At 41.3% G+C, this 21,201-nt stretch overlaps 1 protein-coding gene across 1 annotated transcript in view; it reads left to right on the top strand.

The window, feature by feature from the left end:
- The window catches only part of CHCHD3 (coiled-coil-helix-coiled-coil-helix domain containing 3), a 280,521-nt gene extending 260,546 nt beyond the window's left edge, over positions 1-19,975 (top strand). Inside the window, exons 7-8 of the mRNA XM_061198062.1 lie at positions 6,170-6,305; positions 19,250-19,975. Coding sequence (XP_061054045.1) covers positions 6,170-6,305; positions 19,250-19,273 — 160 coding nt within the window. The 3' untranslated portion in view covers positions 19,274-19,975. The remainder of the gene's footprint in view (positions 1-6,169; positions 6,306-19,249) is intronic.
- Positions 19,976-21,201: the final 1,226 nt, after the last annotated feature.

Genomic DNA, 21,201 nt, shown 5'->3' with positions numbered 1-21,201 from the left:
TGCCCATTTTTATTACAGCGTGATTACTTGACATTTATTAAGCAATAACAGCACACCAGGCATTGTTAAAGAAGAAAGGGAGAGGGAAGGATGGCTTATACTTCTCTAAATTAAGGGTCGCCCAGAGTAAAGTGCAGTATGTTAGGTGTAGAATTTTACCTAATGAGAGGACTTTGTGTGAGCTTGAGAAAATAACATCTCTTGAGTATTTGGTTTTGTCCTAAAGTAAGTGTGATGGGAAGTTGATTTCGAGTTCTTCCAGGTTGAGTTAATGTTGACGTCAATTATGTTCTGTGTCCCCAAACTCTATATAGTTATTGCTGCTTATCCCAGATATCCTTTATGTAAGTTATAATTTTATTTTTTTATTTTTTGGCCATGTGGCATGTGGGATCTTAGTTCCCCAACCAGGGATCAAACCAGTACCCCTTGCAGTGGAAGTGTGGAGTCTTAACCACTGGACCACCAGGGAAGTCCCAGTAACAGTTATTTTATCTCCCTTTTTAGAGATATAAACCTTGCTGCACATAGCCCAGATATGGCAAGGGTACCATGATATAGTGGAAGATGAAAATTAGCCAACCTCTCTAGGTCACGAGATTTTAAGAAAGTGTATTTACAAAACAAAACAGTTGGGGCCCTTGTTCTTTGGAGATGCAGCAGAAGATGGCCCCATTTTTCTAAGTTTAGACCCTCGGTGGGGTGAGCCCATGTAGCAGAAGCCCACGCAGGGTATGGTGAAATTGGCAAGATGCCATGAGGGTTTTCTGAGAAGAGTGGGGCAAGAGCTGCCTCCTCGGGAAAGGAAACCAGACACTGGGGAGTCCTGTAGTGTTGAGGTGTACTGTCCACTGAGCAAGAAGGCAGAGTCATCCAGCCCCCACCAGTTTCATGTGGTCATGCGTTACTAAGTTCCCACTCTCTTCCTAGGTTTTTCCTAATGCCCCCATCATTTCCAGGTACCCAATATTACTGAATAAGGAAGAAAAATATATTGCAAAATTGGAAAGTTTTTCATTCACCTTATATTCTGGTGTGTTTGTGCTCATATACTTAGGGTATGTGAGGCCTGTTGGTTTAAGAACAGTGTACCTGTATGTGTAGAGCACTGTATTGTTCATATCATCTTGGATAGGTGGCCAGAGGTCCTATCTTTGGGCTTGTCCTGGTTTTAGGACTTTTACTCAGGATCCTAAAACCTGGGGGAAGACTGGATAATGCTTTCCCCTCCCTCCTTGCATATCACCCGCCTCCTGTGGATTCAGAGGACTGAGTTGTGATACTGATTCCGTTTTCTAAAGTCACCAGTTCCCATGAAAGATGCATTGTCGCAACCTGTTAAAAAATCAGAATCTCTCCCCCAACCCCCCGAAAAAATTAGAGTTCCCTTTGTGGCGCCAACCATTCTCGTATCCACCCTGCACTCAGCGAACGATTTATTGTGTCCAAGAGCTTTAGGAATTGTGGCTGCTCACTGATTGTCATTACATGACTTCTTGAGCCTTCCGAGTGGTATGAGGAGGGCTCTCGCCACACTTTTCTCCCTTCTCTGAAATTACCTCATTATCCTTTTCGTTTATATTAGAACTAAAATGATGGGTAAGTAGTTTTCTCGAAATATAAAGCTCAGACCCACATCAAAGAAGTTTCTAAGACATGAAAGTAGGAGAGGCAGCAGCAAAACCAACAGATAGCTCTAAAACAGATAACCAAGTGGAAATGTATTATACTAGAGTCTTTTTTTTTTTCTTTTTGGCTGCGTTGGGTCTTCGTTGCTGCACGCGGGCTTTTTCTAGCTGTGGCGAGCGGGGGCTACTCTTCGTTGTGGTGCGTGGGCTTCTCATTGCGGTGGCTTCTCTTTTGCAGAGCATGGGCTCTGTAGTTGTGGCTCGTGGGCTCTAGAGTGCAGGCTCAGTAGTTGTGGTGCACAGGCTCAGTTGCTCCATGGCATGTGGGATCTTCCCGGACCAGGGCTCAAACCCGTGTCCCCAGCATTGGCAGGCGGATTCTTTTTTTTTTTTTAATTTATTTATTTATTTTTGGCTGTGTTGGGTCTTCGTTTCTGCACGAGGGCTTCCTCTAGTTGTGGCGAGCGGGGGCCACTCTTCATCGCGGTGCGCGGGCCTCTCACTGTCGCGGCCTCTCTTGTTGTGGAGCACAGGCTCCAGACGCGCAGGCTCAGTAGTTGTGACTCACGGGCCTAGTTGCTCCGTGGCATGTGGGATCTTCCCAGACCAGGGCTCGAACCCGTGTCCCCTGCATTGGCAGGCAGATTCTCAACCACTGCACCACCAGGGAAGCCCGGCAGGCGGATTCTTAACCACTGTGCCACCAGGGAAGCCCAATACTAGAATCTTAAGAAGAGAGTTCTGAATACTGCTTATTTATCTCAACGTCATTTTTACCAAAACATCTTCATTTCTCTTTGACCAATTAATTCAACTTATAGGAAACTCTACGAAGGAAATCATCAGAAACAGTAGTGATAATTTTTGTCCATCACCATGGTGTTTTAAGCACTTAAAAATTAGAAACAGCCTAAATATGTATCTTTATTCTTTTCTGTTATTTTTTCCCCCAAAGTTTCTACATTGATCTGTCAGTGTTATGAGAAGAATACTTGGATGTATTTTATTAGCTGCCTTTTAAGTGAATATTAGCATTAAACATTGGCAAAAAAATTGTTTTACTGGCTACAGAATACCTACCAGGAGTGCTTCTTTGGGTGTTGTTCTCTATCCAGATCTTTGGTCTCCAGTTCTGCCATTGAATACCATCAGCGACCTCCTTGGCCCGAAGTGCCACTGTGGGATGTGGTGGGGTAGGGCGGGAAGGGCAGAGGGCCAGCTTCTAGTGCTGGTGGGAGGAGGGAAGAGACAGGGAGCCACGTATAGAGTACAGAAAGGAAAAGCAAGGGGAGGAGACAGGTGGTGGGATCCATCAAAAGTCCCCAATAATTTGAAGTCCACTAAACTGGATTTTTTCTTATTTTTGAGCAATATATATTTCCGTGTATCAACTTTATTCCACCCGTTCCTTTTTGGTAAGTATGTTTTTGGACAACTATTCTATCTCTCACTTCTTTATTACGGTTTTGAGTTCCCCAAATATTTCACCTTTCTCTTAACATTTGTCATTCACCATTTCTTTTTTAAAATCTTTTCATACGAAGAAAGTAAATTGTTTAAATGTCTCTTGCTGCTAAGATTTAATTTTCCTTCTTGGGTATCTTGAAATTCTGCCTTTTGTTATTTTTACCTAATGGTGGCTTTTCCCATCAGCAGGAATGAAAGCAGTCAATAAAAATCAATTGTTGACTCAATGACTATATGGAGGGTTTACCATAATGCATATTGGAAATGTCTTTGAAACCCTTTTCCTGAATGGAAGGTGCCATGCTTGGGTTTTATGGCCTTCTAATGTTAGACAGTAATCTCATTTAGCATTTTCCCAAAGTGAAAACAGTGCATTAGGGCAGCATAACAGCATTGCAGATCAATACAGAGACAGAGCTTTGCCCTTACAGATTAATCCAAGCAAAATGTACCAGAGTCTAGTCCAGGAACTGGAAGACAATTATGTTGATTTCCACCCCTCTTTCCCCCATTCTACCATCTAATCATCAATACAGGTTGAAATGTGTACAAAAAGGATTTCTGAAAATGTCTGCGTTTGCGTGCACACACGCACTCTCACTCACACAGAACAGACTACCATACAGGAAATAAAGGGCCCTGGAAGTGAGTAGTATTGATTTGTGGTGATAAAAGTATATTTTGACACCTTTCAGATTATGAATAACTCATGGACTTTACCTTGCATGACTAAATAGCTCAACCCAGGGTAAATGCTTACATATAACTTACATTACCTCTTTCTAAGGAGTCCATAGTATTAGATGAATGAATCCCATTGTGAAGAGTCTTTTTAGAAGGAAAAAAACCCACAGCATCTTCCTTGTGATGAGCACTATGTGGGAGCTAATTCGTTATGGTCTTTTGCTGTGTGTTAATGGGGAGGGGCTGCATATCTGGTCTGGATGCTTCTAGTCTTCTCTCCCATCTTCTTTCCCCCTGCTTTAAACCTAAGGTACATTGGAGGGACGATGGTCCTCAACACTAGGATAGCATGTAACCCTGCTTTCTCATGAACTGTTAAAGGCATTAGTCATATATTTGCAAGGTTCAGCTAACCTGTTGCTTGATCCTATGTTATTTAGTATTTGTCCAGGAGTGTGTCTTGCTATAATCAGTTAGTCGTAGCTGTGCTTCTACCCTTCGAAACACAGCTGACTCTTTTTAGATACTGATGTTCATGGTAGGGGATCAGGGAAATCTGTGTCCGGAGACATTCACAGACATCTGAACTTCAAAACCTTAAAGCGAGTTGAAACTCCTGGGATTGGATTTAAATTCTGTTCTTAGGTGTTTGGCAAATCAGTGAGGTAATGAATGAAAGAGTACAAGCAATGTTATCTCTGTGTCTACTTTTTTAGAGGGTAGTAGGAAGTAAATTCCCTTAGGGGCCAGTAACGTGGCTTGCATTTCAGTTTTCTATTCCAGCAAAATATGGATACTAGCTTAGTGTGTTGGATAAAAGTAATGAGGAGACAAATCGTCAGCCAGGGGTTTCCTTATTGATGAGAAATATTTCTCCTGTGTTCTCTAGGGGTTTTTCAGAACTCATCAATTTAGAATAATGCTATTTCTTGATTACTATGGAAATAACAAATTTAAATTCCAAGAGAAGAACTGATAAGAGGCTGGAACCTTTTGTATTAAACAAAACTAATTTGAAAAAAAAAATCCCTAGATTAAAGTGATAGTAATATATATATTTTTCTGTGTATTTAGTCCTTATATTCCAAGTTCCTCTACCATTTTAACAAGAATATTTCATTTTTGTTTGTATAATCCATTTGGTTTATTATTATCATTTTACAAGTGTATATTATCAGCTCTTTGGAAGCATTTATGTTTAGTAGTGCATATTCACTGAAAGCACTCTAACTAAAATCTTGAGATTTGTAAGTATAACTAGTAAAATTTTAGCTCAAGGAATTAAATGTTCTCTCCACCCATTTGTATTCTCAACAATTTATTGCATGACTTCTATAAGAGGGATCCATGGCGATAGCTGAGATAACAAAGAAAATAAGATGCAGTCCTTACTTGGGATTTGCATGCTAGTAAATTGCAGTAGACTGTAGTGTAGTGCACGGTGAAAGAAGTTAATACAGGTTAGGGGGTCACCATAAAGGGAATGATAGACTCTACCGTGGTTGGGGAGAGCTCTAGTGAAAGCCGTATAGAGGAGGTTGCACTTCAATACTTAGCTCAAGTATTGAAAGATGGGTAGGTATTTTCCAGATACATAGAACTGGGTGAGGCTTGGGTGCAGAGCATTTCCAAAATCAAGAGCAGCGGAGCCAAGACGTGAAGGGACATCTAAGAACCAAACCCTGAACGTGGTCTGGTTGAGGCAAAAGAGTAGGCAGGAACCTGATCCAAAAGGACCTGCCTGTTGACCATGTATTTTATTTGGAAAGCAGATACTGTCTAGACTTACTACTAGAAAGAACCTTCTGGGAGGTAGGAGTGGAGGGTGAACGTTAAGAGACAGAGAGACCCGTGAAGGTCATTGCTTGAATCCAGGATATAAATGATTAGGAATTAATGTAATGACAGTGAGTATGGAGAAAGGACTGGACTGCAGGATATCAAGCTTTGTGACCAACTGGAGGTGGGAACGGAAGAGAACATTGGGGCTTCCAGGTTCCTGAGTCAACTGGCTGGGCTGAAGAGTAATTGGCCCCATTCACATGGTTACATTTGAGGTAGGGTGGGAATGCTGCCCTGTCCAGAGAGGCTCGCAGTGGTGTCAATTAATAGAACTAATTTCATAGAAATCACTTATCTTTTTTTTTTAACATCTTTATTGGAGTATAACTGCTTTACAGTGTTATGTTAGTTTCTGCTGTATAACAAGAAATCACTTATCTTGTGTGATATCTTTCTTTAAAGGTCAAAGAAAATTATTGTTCTTAAACTTTTTTGGGGGGGCGTTTGTAACATTTATATCTTAGTTAGTGTTTTATATATTTTTTTAGCCTTGTTCTTTATTCCAGTTGAAGACCATTTGTCTCAGTGGTCCCTGTTTTTGTTTCCAGGCGGTATGAGTGTCATCCCATCTGTGCCGATCTGCAGGCCCAAATTCTCCAGTGTTACCGCCAGAACACCCAGCAGACCCTCAGCTGCTCCACTCTGGCCAATCAGTACAAGCGGTGTGTCAATCAGGCCAAACAGGTGGGTGTACAAACCAAGAGCTAACTAGGGCAGCAGAGGAATAAAAAGCCCAACATCACGGGCACTGGGAAGGACTCAGTAGGCTAATGTGTGTGAAAGAGCTTTTTAAACCAAACTAGTCGTCATCAAGAATTGCTGTCACGAGTTGGTTAAGTTTTAATCACCTTTCATCCAGGTGGCTGAAGGAAGAGTCCGTAGTCTCCTTGTGTTCCACTTGCAGGGAAAAAAAAGGTTTTACGTAAATAATACCTTTTCTAGTTGCTCTGAACTTTTGTCCTCTACTTTATAATTGTGTCCTCAAGGTCATTGCCCCATATTTCTGGGCCAATACTCAAAGCCAGCAAAGAGGAAGGATACACGTTAAGGGGCCAACAGCTTCAAGTCCATAAACAGCAAGTAGTCATGCAGAGAGTCTGGTTTAAAAAAACAAAAGGCAAACACAAAACTAAAATAAAAACCCACCATGCAAGCACCATTCAATCTTCTTCCAGTTGGTAGAGTCCAGTCAATTGGGCAGGGAAAGACAGGCCAGACATGGATTTAGGAAGTGATTTCCATCGCTTCTGTGTACCATAGCCATACTCTTCTCATGACCCTTCATATCAGAATAATATGATGATCACGGGACTTGTATTTTCTCTAATTTGTGTACTTTAGAAAGCTAATGATAAACGCTGAAGTGAATTATCAATTCTGGCAGGTCACGTAATTGCCTATCATTTAACTGATTTTGTTGGGTATAGGTTGTTCTGAGAGATGGAAATTGTTGGAAACCTTGGTTCTTTCTGCTGACAAATTCCCTAGACTTGACCTTCTAACCCAACTAAATCTAGTGTTTGAGTTACACAGCATGCCTTCCTACAGTCTAATTTGCTGTAGTTATAATAATCCCAGTTAGTATAAATTTCTAACACTCTGTGAATATCTGATGGGAGGGCAGTATTGTCTGGATAGCTAGAAAATAACAACACTAGTAGAAAAAATAGAACCAAGATTTATTAAAAGCCTGTGTTTTCTTTAAAAGCCTTGTGGCTCGAGGCTTTTTTCTTTTTCTTTTTTTTCCCTCCTTAGCATTTATTTTTTATTTTTTCTATTTTTTAACATCTTTATTGGAGTATAATTGCTTTAAAATGGTGTGTTAGTTTCTGCTGTATAACAAAGTGAATCAGCTGTACGTATACATATATCCCCTCCCCCTTGTGTCTCCCTCCCACCCTACCTATCCCACCCCTCTAGGTCGTCACAAGAGGCTTCTTTCTTTTTCTTGTTTATATGGCACTTGCCTAACTCTGGGCCTTTCTTTTAATTCCTTTCTTTTAAGATCTTTGGTAGAAGTAGTGTTGCTGATGTTAAGTTAGTACATTTTATTTGTTAAAAACAGCTTCTGATATGTTCTTAACAATCTCCAACCTTCAATTTTAATACTAACTGAAGCAGGTGGAACCTGTAAGTTGGACTCACGGTTTTTTCTAGCTGATGTTAGTTCTGTATAAGGCGGGGGTGGTAGTGCACATAATGGCGGAGACAAAGTGCGTGTTTTGACACTGGTGTCTTGTAACATAGGTGCCTGTGTCCACAGTGATCTGTACCATTACTGAAGTAGCACCTGCAAGGGTGTCTGGAGTATTGACTCCATCCTGGTTGTCTGGGTTGTGTTGAACTGTCTACACACAGCCCCATGAGATCAGTAGCATACATTTACAGAGTAAAACAAGAGTTATTTAACTTGTGACAAAATCAAATATGCTACATGGTGCAACAGAGAGTTTGAATTGGGCAAATCTGAGTTTGTATCCAAGCTCTTTTATTGGCTCTGTAACCTTGGGCCTTGATTTTTCTCATCTGTGAAGTGAGGTAATGTAATTTACAGTGTTGTGAGGATTCCATTTCTATATTCAATAAGTCTAAATTTTTTTCCTTCTTTCCTCAGTTGCATTATTCTGTGCTGAAACCAACTTAAACAAATCGGCCAAAAGTGTCAAATTATTACTAGTGATTCCAAAGGGGACCTCCCGTCCTCCCCTCCCCACCCCCCTGCCCATCTGCAGCATAATTTAATATTTTCAGTGAGTATGTTTCAGGTGCCTATCGTTTTTACAACTGTTATATTCAAGTATTAGAGTATATAACACCAGCTGATATTAAAAAGATATGTCCACAAGACCTTATTTTAAACCTAAGATAGACGGCATTGAAATGGGAAGTAACCAAGAAACAATAACACCTTGTATGTTTGTAGATTTAGATTTCAAGGTCATTTCACATCCATTCTCTTACTTGTTTTTTATGACAACCTGAGATGTAAATAGAGATGGTTTTATTTTCACCATTTTACAGTTGAGAGAATTGAAACCCAGGGAAGTCATGGTGGTAAATTTAACAACTAGACTAAGATAGACCTTGCCATAAAAACAAGAAATTTAAAAATACGTAGTGTGTGGCTTTTCAGTTGTGTGTGTGAAGGGACATCCAGTATCCACTAATACAGAAATAAGGCAGTGAGGGAAGATATGAACGATAATCATGAAGTGAAGGGAAAAAAACCTGAAGATCAAATGAAGTAGTCATTGAGACTGAAAGTAACAAATAGGAGGGTGGGATTATAAAGGCCATGAGCAAAGGTGCAGTTTAGCGCTGCCCGATTTTAGGACCATGCCAAGATGGCCAGCGGGGGTTATATCAGTATTTCATGAGTAGTCACTTTTCCACTAACACCACGTTTTCCGTGTGTGTGTGTGTGTGTGTGTGTGTGTGTGTTAAGCTAGTCTAACTTTGTGATTCTGGCTCTGCCCCTGTTGTTAAAAGAGACTTGGGCAGGATACGTGGTCCTGAGCATTTGTTGTTACAGTTCCTGACTGGTCCACACCCCTTCTTGAGTTTCCTTGTTAAATCTAAAGAACAAGCTGGACATGCTGAGATACTAAACACAACAACCCATTAGGTCATGTTGTCCATTTCCGGCATAGTGCAAGAGTTTTCCCCTTGGAATAATTCCAGTAGCCAAATCCACTCCACTTTTAAGTGACTCATAAGATTGGGCTTTCACTGGTTCCCTTGGGGCATTGTTCTCTAGACTAATAGATTTTACTGATAGGAAAATTTCCGGATATTCCTTAGCCTTACTTTTCGTCTCTTATTCATCCACTTATTCACATCAATCTTTCTTCAGCTAGTCTTAACCAGTCCTCACGGGTCAACATGAGACATTTAGACTGTTACTTCCAGTGTATTAAGTTATGTGTTCTTCATAATGGTAAAGAGATATTCAATTGCTGTAATTATTACTTCTCAGACTTAAAAGCTACTGGCTAGCTATATGAGATACAGCATTTAAAAATGTAGGAGGACATCGATTGATAAACTTCTGTGTCTTTTATTTCTCATATCTGCTTAGCCTCATAGCTTTCTATAAACTCTCCAAGTTTGAATTACCTGTTCTTACCATCAAAACCTGATTTCCATTCAGTCTTGCTTCACGTACGTTACAGGAGACTGGAAGGGAGAGAGCAATGGGAAGCCAATAGTACTGGCCCACTAGTGGACCAAAATGTGCCCAAGGCTTATAAAAGGGGGTGTGTAGAAAGGGCTTGCTCCCAGATCTGCACTGCCTCTGCTCCCTGGGACACCCCACTGCCCCTCAATTTACTTGCACAATCCAGCTGCTTAGGGGTAACAATTCTAAGTGTTCCAGCTCTTTCCCCAGCCCTGCTGCTATTGACAGAAAGGTTCGGAAACTGGCTGGACTCTTGAACATTCTGTGCTCGCCAGAGGAGAGAGTTTGTGGGGAATGCTGGAACGTTCTAATCTAGTCATGGTGACCTGGGCTTCATTTTCTTTTTTGGTAAATTAAGGGTTTGAACTAGGTGATCCACGAGGGCCTCGCAGCTGTTATTTAGGGCTGATTGTACTTCCGTGTCTGAGAGCAGGCCGCAGGCCGCACGAGCACCCAGGTTCCTGAGCACATTCAAGCTAAGAGACGTGGGCTGTTTGGCCCGAGCAGCATCTCTGCTCTGGTGGCCTCCAGCATTTGTGCCTCTGCTTCTTAGAGTTTGCTGTCAGCCTTAAGCTTCGCCTCCAGAAGAACAGCTGCACTTCTGATTGGTCTGCATGTTGCCTGGTCTTTCCTTGAAGCTCATACTCCTGACAGCCCTGAGGAAGCCAGGATGGCAGAATGAACTGGGAGGGGGTGAAAACAGTCTCTCAGTTTCTCCGAAGTCAGTGGAGTGAAAAATGGCTGTCTCAGTGCTGTCTGGCAGAATGGAGCCCACCGGCTGATAAACTGCATTAGAGAAAGCAGGCTGCATCCCTCAGCCAGCCCTAGGCTACCCTGTACTGTGCTGGCTTCCACCCCGTGGGCCACGGACCATGGGTGTTAAGGGATTGTGGAGATGGAGCAGGAAGCCGGATCAGAAGAACCAAGGAAAGACCAGGACTAAAAGTAAGGGCCAGACCCAGGAGACGCCCAAGGGACAGAGGTGAGCGTGGAGGCTGTAGTCAGATGGTGGAGGCCAGGCGGGCTCTGATAAACCGTAGCCGAGGTTTAAATCAGCAGGTGGGCAGTGGGGCAAGCAGCTCAGCTAAAGGAAGGACCGAAATGAGGGCATCTTATAAGTGAGTCACCTCCACTTAGGCCTGGGTGCTTCCTGCTCATCTCTCTGAGGAGAACAAAAAGTTACTCAACTGTAACGGGGAGCATGGGGTCAAGACCTTGATAAATGAGGCCAGATCCTAATATGAAGTTATTCCATTCCAAGATTAGTGTACCTGACTCTTCATTTCAAAAATGTAAACGACACCTCCAGTCTGTGGTTTCCTCCAAAATAGAAGACCTCAAGATCAGTCCCTGTAGAGGAATTTGCCCGGACAGAACGTGTCAGCGTTCTTGAGGACAGTGTATTTTCTCTCCCCTTGTACTTGGATTTATGTTAGACCAGGGCTCAAGTACATCCCTGTTCTTTGAGTATGAAGAGCACCTGGAAACATAGCAGTAGCTGTCACTTTAGAAATCAGAATTCTTGAAAGAAAAACCTAGTGCCAGAGCAAGCTGTACTTTATCATTGTTTTCAGATGAGCTATAAATTACATGTAAATGGTTTCATAGACTCATAAGCTGTTAGAGCTAGAGGGACGTAGAAATCTTGTAACCTAATCGCATCTTTTCACTTGGAAAAATTAACAGCCAGAGAGTTCAGTGATCTGTAGATGGGGCAGAGTCCAGACCAGAATAGTCTGATGCCAAACACAGTACGCTGTTCCCTATAACATCAGATCGTAAACATGGGTGATCCGAATCACCTGGGAAGTTTATTTAAAGTGCACATGCCTGGTCCATCCCCAAGAATCGGATTCAGGTCTGAGGTGGGACCTAACATCTGAACTTCCAACAAATTCCCCAGGTACCTCTGTCCACGGAGTCTGAGAACCACAGCTCTGGAGCCCATTGGCCTGAACTGCATGAGAGGTCTTCAACCTCTCAGAGGTCCTGCCAAGGCTCCCCGCTTTCGGGAGATGCGGAGCTGCTGGTCACTGCCTACCGGCTCTGAGCCACCTGCAGAGGTCTGGTCAGACTCACTAGTTCCTTTCCCAACCTCGGGAACAAATCAGAAGATGTCTTGGACAGAGGGCAATAGCCTCTGAAAAGGAAGTTCTCTTCTCCTGGCCTCTTGCCCCCATTGAAACTGTAGGTGCTCTTAGATGAGGGACCACACCCTGTTTTCCTGGGAGGAGAGAGACACCAGCCGAGGAAACAGTCCCCTGGCCAGCTCACAGTTGTGACTGGACCCTCCCTTGGCTCTGCGGCTTGCAGTCACCCTGCTCCCCTCCCCCGGACCCACATCAGAGGCCCGCCTCCTTAAGCAGATTGCTTCCGATGTACACAGACGCCCACCTTCAGGGAGCATGAAGATAAATCAAGTAGGTTCACTTTCTGGGAAGGCTTATGGGAGTGTGCTTTTATTGTGTCTGAAGGCTTCTTTATCATCACCACCTAATGACATTTATTAATCGCCTAGCTGGGCTGCTCATCCTCAGGAGGACGCATGAGTGGTCCAGAAGAGCTTTCCCATCTTTCCGTGGGGCTGCCCTTCAAATTCGGAGTCACATCAAAGCAAACTAAATTCCAAAGTTTAGATTTCTTACTCCAGCCTCTTCCATCATAGGAATCCTTTTCTAAACCGCTTTCTGAGGGTAATAGTTGCCTTATGGCATTTTCTTTTTTTTTTTAATCTGGGTTTAATAGAAGAAGTATTACCATGGTAATAGACTTTCATTTTTCTTAATAGGCACTTCTTTTCTAGTACTTATGCTTCAAGAGTTAGAAGTGCAGTATGTTAGTGTTTTGTCTGTTATTAAAGCAAGTTGTATAAACAGTTAATTACTTGTAACTTAATTTGAATATCACACAGAGCATTTGTTATAAGAAGAGATGAAAGTAGACCCAGGCATAAAAAAGTTAAGTTGCGTTTCCTTCAAAGCAGAAAGAATAAAGAACAGCACTTGCTGGGGGGAGGAGACAGATACTGAAAACAATATAAGTTAGCTAATCAGATTTTCAGGTGGCCAGGAGTAGTACTTGGCGCACAGGCAAAGCATGCTCTGTGCTTCTCATAAATTGAATTTATTGATTACTTTCCCTTCTTTCTCACTTACAGTCTTCTCCTTCTGTCTCTCTCACTCCCTGTTCCTCCTGGGAGGCTCCATTCTCTTCCACTCCCCACTTTTCCTGTCCCTCCTTAGTGAAAACTCAGGTATGTCAAGGACGTATTTCCATTTTAGTTTCCCCCCCGTAAACCTTTCCCCTGTAAGTGTTCCTTCTTCCATACCGGACTTTACTAGGTCTTTGAAATCTTGGTGAGATGCTGGGTAACGTCAGACAGAGGCAAGCACTCTGAATGATATCCTTTTTAAAAAAGACCAAGAACACTATTTTTATTCTGTCATGATGGTTGTGAGCAATCCAGGGTTGCCATAATTCCTCTTAAATATATTGTGAGAGCCAGTAGCTGACACACTGCTACGATAGTCGCCCCTCCAAGAAAGCTGTAGTTCAAAAAACAGTTGATGAGATTACTGTGTAACAAAAATATTAGAGGAAAACAGTTAAGATTGTCTTAATCAATGGAAATGACCCGCAGCCTCTGGTCCCCAGGGGACCTGCTCCTGTCTGACACGGCGGGCTGCAGGTCCTTCCTTCCTCAGTGGCTGGAATCAGAGAGAGCCTTGGGAAAAGAGCAGTGTGGGTGCCTGAACCGTTCTGTCCTTTTAGTAATTTACCCAGCCGTTTATAAAAGGTGTTTCTGCAGGCCCCAATACGTGAACGAGGAGCAAATGCAAGGAATTTCTTTCTCCACGTTAAGATTAAGTGTTAGCAGTTCCTCAAATGAAGGAAGCAATTTTTTATAACTTGTAAATCTTCTCCCTCATTCTTTGGGGAATTTCCTATGTTAATTTATGCAGCGTTAAATTTATGCAGTGTTGAAATTCAGCCCAACAGCAGCGACTTACAGAACCGGTACAGAGACGGTAGGAGAACCTATAGGTGGAAACTGACTGATACAGACCCTGCCAGGCCTCAGGATCCCTCCAGCTAAAGTTCCTTGGGCCTGGATTTGGGCAGGTTTTATTGCATCGTTGTGATATAGTAAAAGCACAGAATGTTTTACCAATTAATTCATCTAAAAATTTTTTCAACTTGACGTTTGTTAATGTCTCCGACAGAAATGAGGTGGTTTTGTACCGCCTCTGGCCCCCATTGGTAGCAGCTGAGTGCAGTTTGACAACATGTGTATAGACCAGCCCTGGAAGACACAGCCTTGCCCCCTGTGTCTTCAGGGAGTCACCCAGGAATCAGGTGAACTGCCGTGCTTTCTTTGAGGATGTGATTTTTAATACTCATACCAAGGTATTTTGTGAATGTGGTTACTTCTCTGTGTTTTATATTTGTTCAAAAATTTTCTTCTAGTGTCTTCATGTTAGACTGGCCCACGATCTTCACAGCAGCCAGGGTCCAGCTCGTCTCTCTTATGAGAGTCTTACATTCTTAGCATTACATGGCCTGGCTGAAAATTACCCTTCCATATTTGGTTGGGATGGCAGGGAGGAGAAAAGTAAAAAGATTTCCTAGACCCTTGTGAACACTTTAACTGCTGCTTTTAATTATGTGTGGTCACTGTGGATTATTCTGCAACATTTGAAAAGAGGTATGTTGTCACACGGCTGTCACTATAGCCATGAGACCTAAATTGTAGAATGAGGCACAGCCATGTGGTTTTGACCAGGCAGGTAACAGCTTATAGTTCCCATTGGTATGTTGAAGTAAGTAGCGAGTATGTAACCCACAAAGTGGCATCACTCACAAAGTGATCATTTTCTTTAGTAATTAAGTGCCCTTACGTGGCCCCAGTATAGAGAGCTGCTTTATACTGACTTTCGTTTTGTATTAATAAATAATGTTGTGGCGAGGTTGTCTATATATCTGGAGTTTATAGAGCTTTCCGTCTGCATAGTTGGACTTTCACAGGTCAAGTCACAAGGGTGTGAGGATAAATGATACCGTGACATTGCCTGGTCTGACACTTACATGGTAAGTGCTTGATTTTTAAGTTTTCCAACAAACACAGATGAGTTTGAGAGGAGGCTCACATTCTGGTGTTCTACAAGACGACTCTCTGCTGAGTGGAGTCTTCCACTTAATCTGCTTTGTCTTTCCGGTTTTCTCTAGATGCATCTAGCTTTTCTAATTTATTCAATCCTTCCTCCTTGACTGCATCATTGTCTTTTCTGACCATTTCTATATGCGTCTTCTACAAACTACTTTGTCTGCTTTTATATCTGTTCTTCTTTTGTGCCCTATGGACGTAGGCTTCTTAGAAGCCTGTAAAATCATGAATACCTTAGGATAACCTTTAGGATAAGCTATTCATCCTGTGTTTCTGTGACCCAATATGCTTATCTGTCCTTCTCCTTTTCCTTTTCTGCCCCTTTATTTCAATCTGTTTTCTTCATCTCTGACCTTAAATCTTTAGCTCTAAAGACCTTTGACCTGTTTCCCAAGCTTGCAACTTCCCTCTAGACATTTCCTTCCGGGATGTTTCATCATCTTCCCAGACTCCCAAACCCCAAATTTATCTTCCTCATTCCCAAGATGACTCCTCCCACTGACTTCCCTGTTTCTCTTGGTCACACCACCTTTCTCCCTGTCACTGAGGCGCCACCATACCTAAGGTCTCATCACTGCTTTTTTTCCTTCCCTTGTCTTTCTATGACTCTATTTCTTGCTCCCACCATAGCTTCGTTTCTAATCTGTCTCCTCCCCGGTCTTTCCACCTCCAGACTCTCCTCCATTGGATCCATTGTGCTAAGGAAGTCTGGGTAACCTTCCTAAATGACATTTTCCTGTTAAAGACATTCATTGGATTCCTAGGTTTTTTCAGTGGCCAGCAAGGAAGTATCTCAGCCTGACATTCACAGTGGACCCTTTTTATACTCTTTTTCTTGGACCGTCCTGAGTGCCTACCCTTTCCTCTAGCTAGGCCTGTCTCTCTCCTCCATTCTTCATCCCATACATACTGGGCTTTTTCCCTCCTCTGAATCTTTACCAGTGCTTGTCCCCCTCATCCCTCCCTACCTTCTGTGTATATTCTATCCATAGTGAAAGATCATCTGAGGATCCTTCCCTGATCACTCCAGCTTCAGAGAGTTATCCTCTTCTGAAATAGGCAGCACCACTCTGCTTTTGAACTAATACCTTCTCTGGAAGAGTACACAAAAAATTGGGAGATAGGAGAAAGACAAAAAATTACTTTGTCCTATATATTCTTTTGTTCTTCTTGAATTTTATACTGTATGCATGTAGTACTTATTCAGTAAAATAAAAATTTAACATATATTTAGCAAATGTATTTTTAGAAATAGCAAGTTATTACTCTGTATTATGCCTTAATTTTCCATGAACATGTGTATTGGTTTCCCTATATCACCTAACTCAGTACAATGAGTACCTAGTAGGAGCTCAGTTAAGAAGTTGGGTGAATAAGTGGCTGGAAGGGTGAGGGATGGAAGGAAGAAGGCATGAACAAATAAGAGGCAGTCTTGGGCCTGACCTTAACTCTTCTTCCTGAGTAATTTCAAAACTAAAGGGGAAAGGATCACTTTTGCCTTCTTAAAGTTTCCTAAGAATGGAGACGGTTTATCTCCTGCCCTGGCTAGTTAGAGTTTTAATCTGATAGTTAAGAATTTTTTCTGTCTAGGATTTTATATATAGAAAATCCTAGAAACTCAACCAAAAAAAAAACTGTTAGAATTGATCAGCAAATTCAGTGAACTTGCAAAATACAAAATTAACATGCAAAAATGAGTAGTGTTTCTATACACTAACAATGAATGTTCTGAAAAAGAAATTGATCCCATTTATACTAACATCAAAAACAATAAAATGCTTAGGAATGTATTTAACCAAGGAGATCAAAGATCTCTACTCTGAAAGCTACGAGACATTGATGAAAGGGATCAAAGAAGATACAAATAAATGGAAAGGTATTCCATGTTCATGGATTAGAAGAAATGATATTGTTAAAATGGCAATACTACCAAATGCCATCTATAGAGTCAGTGCAATCCCTATCAAGATGCCAATGGTATTTTTTTATATGGAAATTGAACAAAACACTCCTAAAATTTATTTGGAACCACAAAAGACCCTGAATAGCCAAAGAAATCCTGAGAAAGAACAACAAAGCAGGAGGCATCACACTTTCTGATCTCAAACTATGCTGTAGAGCTATAGTAATTAAAACAGTATGGTACTGGCATTAAAACAGACACATAGACCAGTGGAACAGGATCGAGAGCCCAGAGATAAACCCAAGGATGTACAGTCAACTAATATTTGACAAGGGAGATAAGAATACTCAATGGAGAAAGTCTCTTCAATAAATGGTACTGGGAAAATTGGATATTCACATGTCAAAGAATAAAACTAGACCCCTATCATGTACCACACACAAAAAATAATTCAAAATTGATTAAAGACTTAAATGTAAGAAACCATGAAGCTCTTAGAAGGAAACATAGGATCAAAGCTCCGTGACATGGGTGTTGGTGATTATTTTTTGGAAATCATATGTAAAGTACAAGCAACAAAATCAAAAATAAACAAGTGGGACTACATCAAACTGAAAAGCTTGTGTACAGCAAAAGAAAGTGAAAAAACAACCTACAGAATGGGAAAAAAATATTTGCAAACCATGTTTCTGATAAGGGGTTAATATCCAAAATGTATAAAGAACTCATACAACTCAATAGCAAAAACAAAAAAAATCCAATTAAAAAATGGGCAAAGGATCTGAATAGACATTTTTTCTTCAAAGATGTGTAAATGGCCAACAGGTGTAAGAAAAGATGCTCAACATCACTAGCCATTAGGGAAATGCAAATTAAAACCACAATGAGATATCACCTCATGGCTGAATGGCCGTCATCAAAGAGACAACAAATGCTGGCATAGATGTGGAGAAAAGGCAACCCTTGTGCACTGTTGGTGGGATTGTAAATTGGTGTAGCAACTATGGAAAACAGTATGGAGAATCCTAAAAAAATTAAATATAAAACTACCATATGATCCAGCAATTCCACTTCTGGGAATATATCCAAAGGAAACAAAAACACTAACTTGAGAATACATCTGCACTCCCATGTTCATAGCAGCATTATTTACAATAGCCAAAACATGGAAACAACCTGTGCTTTTCAATAGATGAATGGATAAAAAAAGCTGTGGTATATATATAGACAGTGGAATATTATCCAGCCATTAAAAAAAACCCAAGGAAATCCTACCATTTGCTACAACATGGGTGGACATTGAAGGCATTATGCTAACTGAAGTAAATCTGACAGAAAGACAAATACTGTATGATCTCACTTATATGTCAAATCTATATACAAAAAACAAACATCAAGCTTATAGACAAAGACATAAGATTTGTGGTACAAGAGGTGGCAGGGGGCGGTGGGAGAGGTGTAGGAGGAAGGAATTGGAGGAAGGTGGTCAAAAGTACAAACTTCCAGTTGTAAGATAAATAAGTACTAGGGACGTAATGTACAACATGGCGACTATAGTTAGCACTGCATTATGATATAGCAAAGTTGTTAAGAGAGTGGATCCTAAGAGCTCTCAATACAGTGATAATTATTGTCTTTTCTTTTTTTTTGTATCTAAATGAGATGATGGATGTTAACTAAACCTGTTGTGACAATCATTTCAGAATATATTTAAATCAAACCATCATGCTGTACACCTTAAACCTTATACAGTGATATATGTAATTAATTCTCAATAAAACTGGAAAAAAAAATTCTTCCTGTCTACTGTTCCTCACCCACACCCACACAAATAACTAAATAGAATGTAGGGGCCATTTTTGTAATTTGGGAATACATACTTAGATCTGTGTAGCTCCACCCAGCATTATGAGTTCAGGAACATCTGCATTCTGCCTAGCGTGAGCAGAGGTTTCAGGGGGAGAATCTTGTCTTCAATTGAGAGGTTCCCTCTCCACCCCATTCCACCCCTGCCCCCTTAGCAGTAGCTTTCCCCCAGTCTCTGCAGCCACTAGAAATACTCCCACACATCCCCAAATGTCCAGGGTAGTGAGACGGCACGCACACTCCCCACTATGCCCCCACCCCCTCACAGTCCAGAGCATGTTCACCCTTAGGGCTCAGTTTGATATGGTGGGGGGAGGGGTCATTTGGAGATGATACATGATTAAGCAATGATGTTCATTAAAGGTAGTCATATTTCGAGACCAGGGAGCATATGCCTTGCTATATGTGTTTTTGAGGTAGATCTTTGAAAAGCAACACAAACAGTACTAAATAGCTACTGCCCATTTTTGGTCCCCTCCTTCTGGTGGTAAATCTCATGTTTTCTATTTCTCTTTCAGAGCATGCTTGAGAAGGGAGGATAAAATCAACTTTTAGAACAAGCAGAATTCCTGCAGCGTTAATTCCAGAGGTGGAACATTTTTTTTTTCCTAGTAAGAAAGCAACTCATTTAAAGAGAAGACCATTAAAGAGAAACATCAGAGAGCAGATTCAACAGAAGCATATCACAGTTTGATCAGCAACAGTTTGAAAAGCCAAGGCCTAGATCAGGGATCAGCCATCAAGGGCGTGCTACAGTGTTAATAAATCCATTTATGATGATTAAAAAGAAAGGCAGTCCTCTCCACCTTCTGTACTTTCTATTCAACTTCCTCTTCTAACCAAGCTCCATCATTGGGTGAACCTGCCCTCCCACAAAGCTGGGGGTTGGGATCGAGGGCTGAGGTCACTGGAGTGGGGAGAAGAGAAGGCCAAACCCCTCCATCTCGGGCCAGCAGTGCTGGGCGGAATTGGCTAGGCTGTGGCATGTTGGGTTTCTCTCTTTTTCTTTTCTCCCTTGACTATATAAGAGCTACTTTATTTTAACTTATTATGGTGATCATGTAAGAAGACAAAAAGGAGAGAAAATTTACCTCTTTTACTGGAATAATGTTTCTGATTATGAGTGAAATAAGGCATTTTTTATCAACATGAAGGCAACCTTGGCTTCTGCAACCTCTCGTCTATCATGAATACTGACATCTTTACTTCACTCACTATCAATAATAAATATATTTTCTGACGAAGACTGTCATTGTAGTCTGGGGCCTCGTGTGTTTTTTGGGTTTTTTTTGCCAGGTTAAATGGTTATACTTATGGGAATTGAGTTGATTTATATTGTTATTGATTTGTATTTGTGTGGTGCCTTTACTCTAAAAAGCTCCAACACACTTTGCAGATCCTCAGAAAGGCAAGAGATGCTTATAATTTGCCTCTCAGGTACATAAGATTCAGTAAGATCTTTACAAATTGCCTGAACCTTCCTTTCTTTGGGATGACCAAAGTCATCCTGCCTGGGGCAAGCACTAGATTAGGTAACCTTGGTTAGGAACTTCTGACCCTGCAATACTAGGAAAATGTTAAAAGGAAAAAAAAAAATTGACCCTGAGACTTGATGAAATTGGAAAGAGAAGGAAAACTTCCTGATTATAACTCTCACTTTTCTACCAGAGGATTGGTGCTTCATCACTGGAAGTTGGAAATGAGCATTCACAGCAAATGGAAAGATCTTTCTGGGAAATAGATGAAAAAGAGAATGCCAGTGATCTGTGATGTCATCTAAATATCTTTTGTCATGTAGAAATTTTATTTCATTTTTATTTTGTTACAGAAGGAGATAATTTAGCAAAATAATTAAGATTACAGGCTCTGGAATAAGATGCATCTGTGTTCAAATTGTGACTCTGCTACCTACCAGCTGGGGGACCTAATTAAGTCACCCCACCATACTAAGCCTCAGATTCCTCAACTGTAAATTGAGGGGAAATGCAAGAACCTGCTTTGTAGCCTTATGGTGAAGAGTCAAGATGCTTTCCACATACATTTGGTCAGGTCCATTGTCGTTGGATATGTGACTATAATAAACTGGTATTTGGAGCTGGGGGCATGGAAAGAACATCCACATGTCTTTTACTTAGAGAAAGTTGGGATGAATGTAACTTGTGTCAGGAAAATTTCAACCAGCCCCCTTACATGTCACTGTGGCTTCTCATGCATCTGATTCCCGAGTCGGCTCCATTTGAATGGCATCTTCGTGGACACTTGTGGGCACACCTGTAAACCTGATGTTGATTCTGAATGACCTTGGGGACACGTCTCAAATAATTACTGAAAGGCTCTGTGATTCTGTTTAATGAAAGGGTTTTTTTGTTTGTTTAAATGATGCGAAATAAGCTGCATTCATTTAAGTGTGAGTGAAGGAAGCGCTGGTAACTTGAGCAGCAGCACGTGCTGGCACTGTCAGGAAGGCGTC

This window comes from Eubalaena glacialis, chromosome 8 (assembly GCF_028564815.1).
Source record: "Eubalaena glacialis isolate mEubGla1 chromosome 8, mEubGla1.1.hap2.+ XY, whole genome shotgun sequence".
NCBI lineage: Eukaryota > Metazoa > Chordata > Mammalia > Artiodactyla > Balaenidae > Eubalaena > Eubalaena glacialis.
This window is presented reverse-complemented; position numbering and strand designations above follow the sequence as displayed.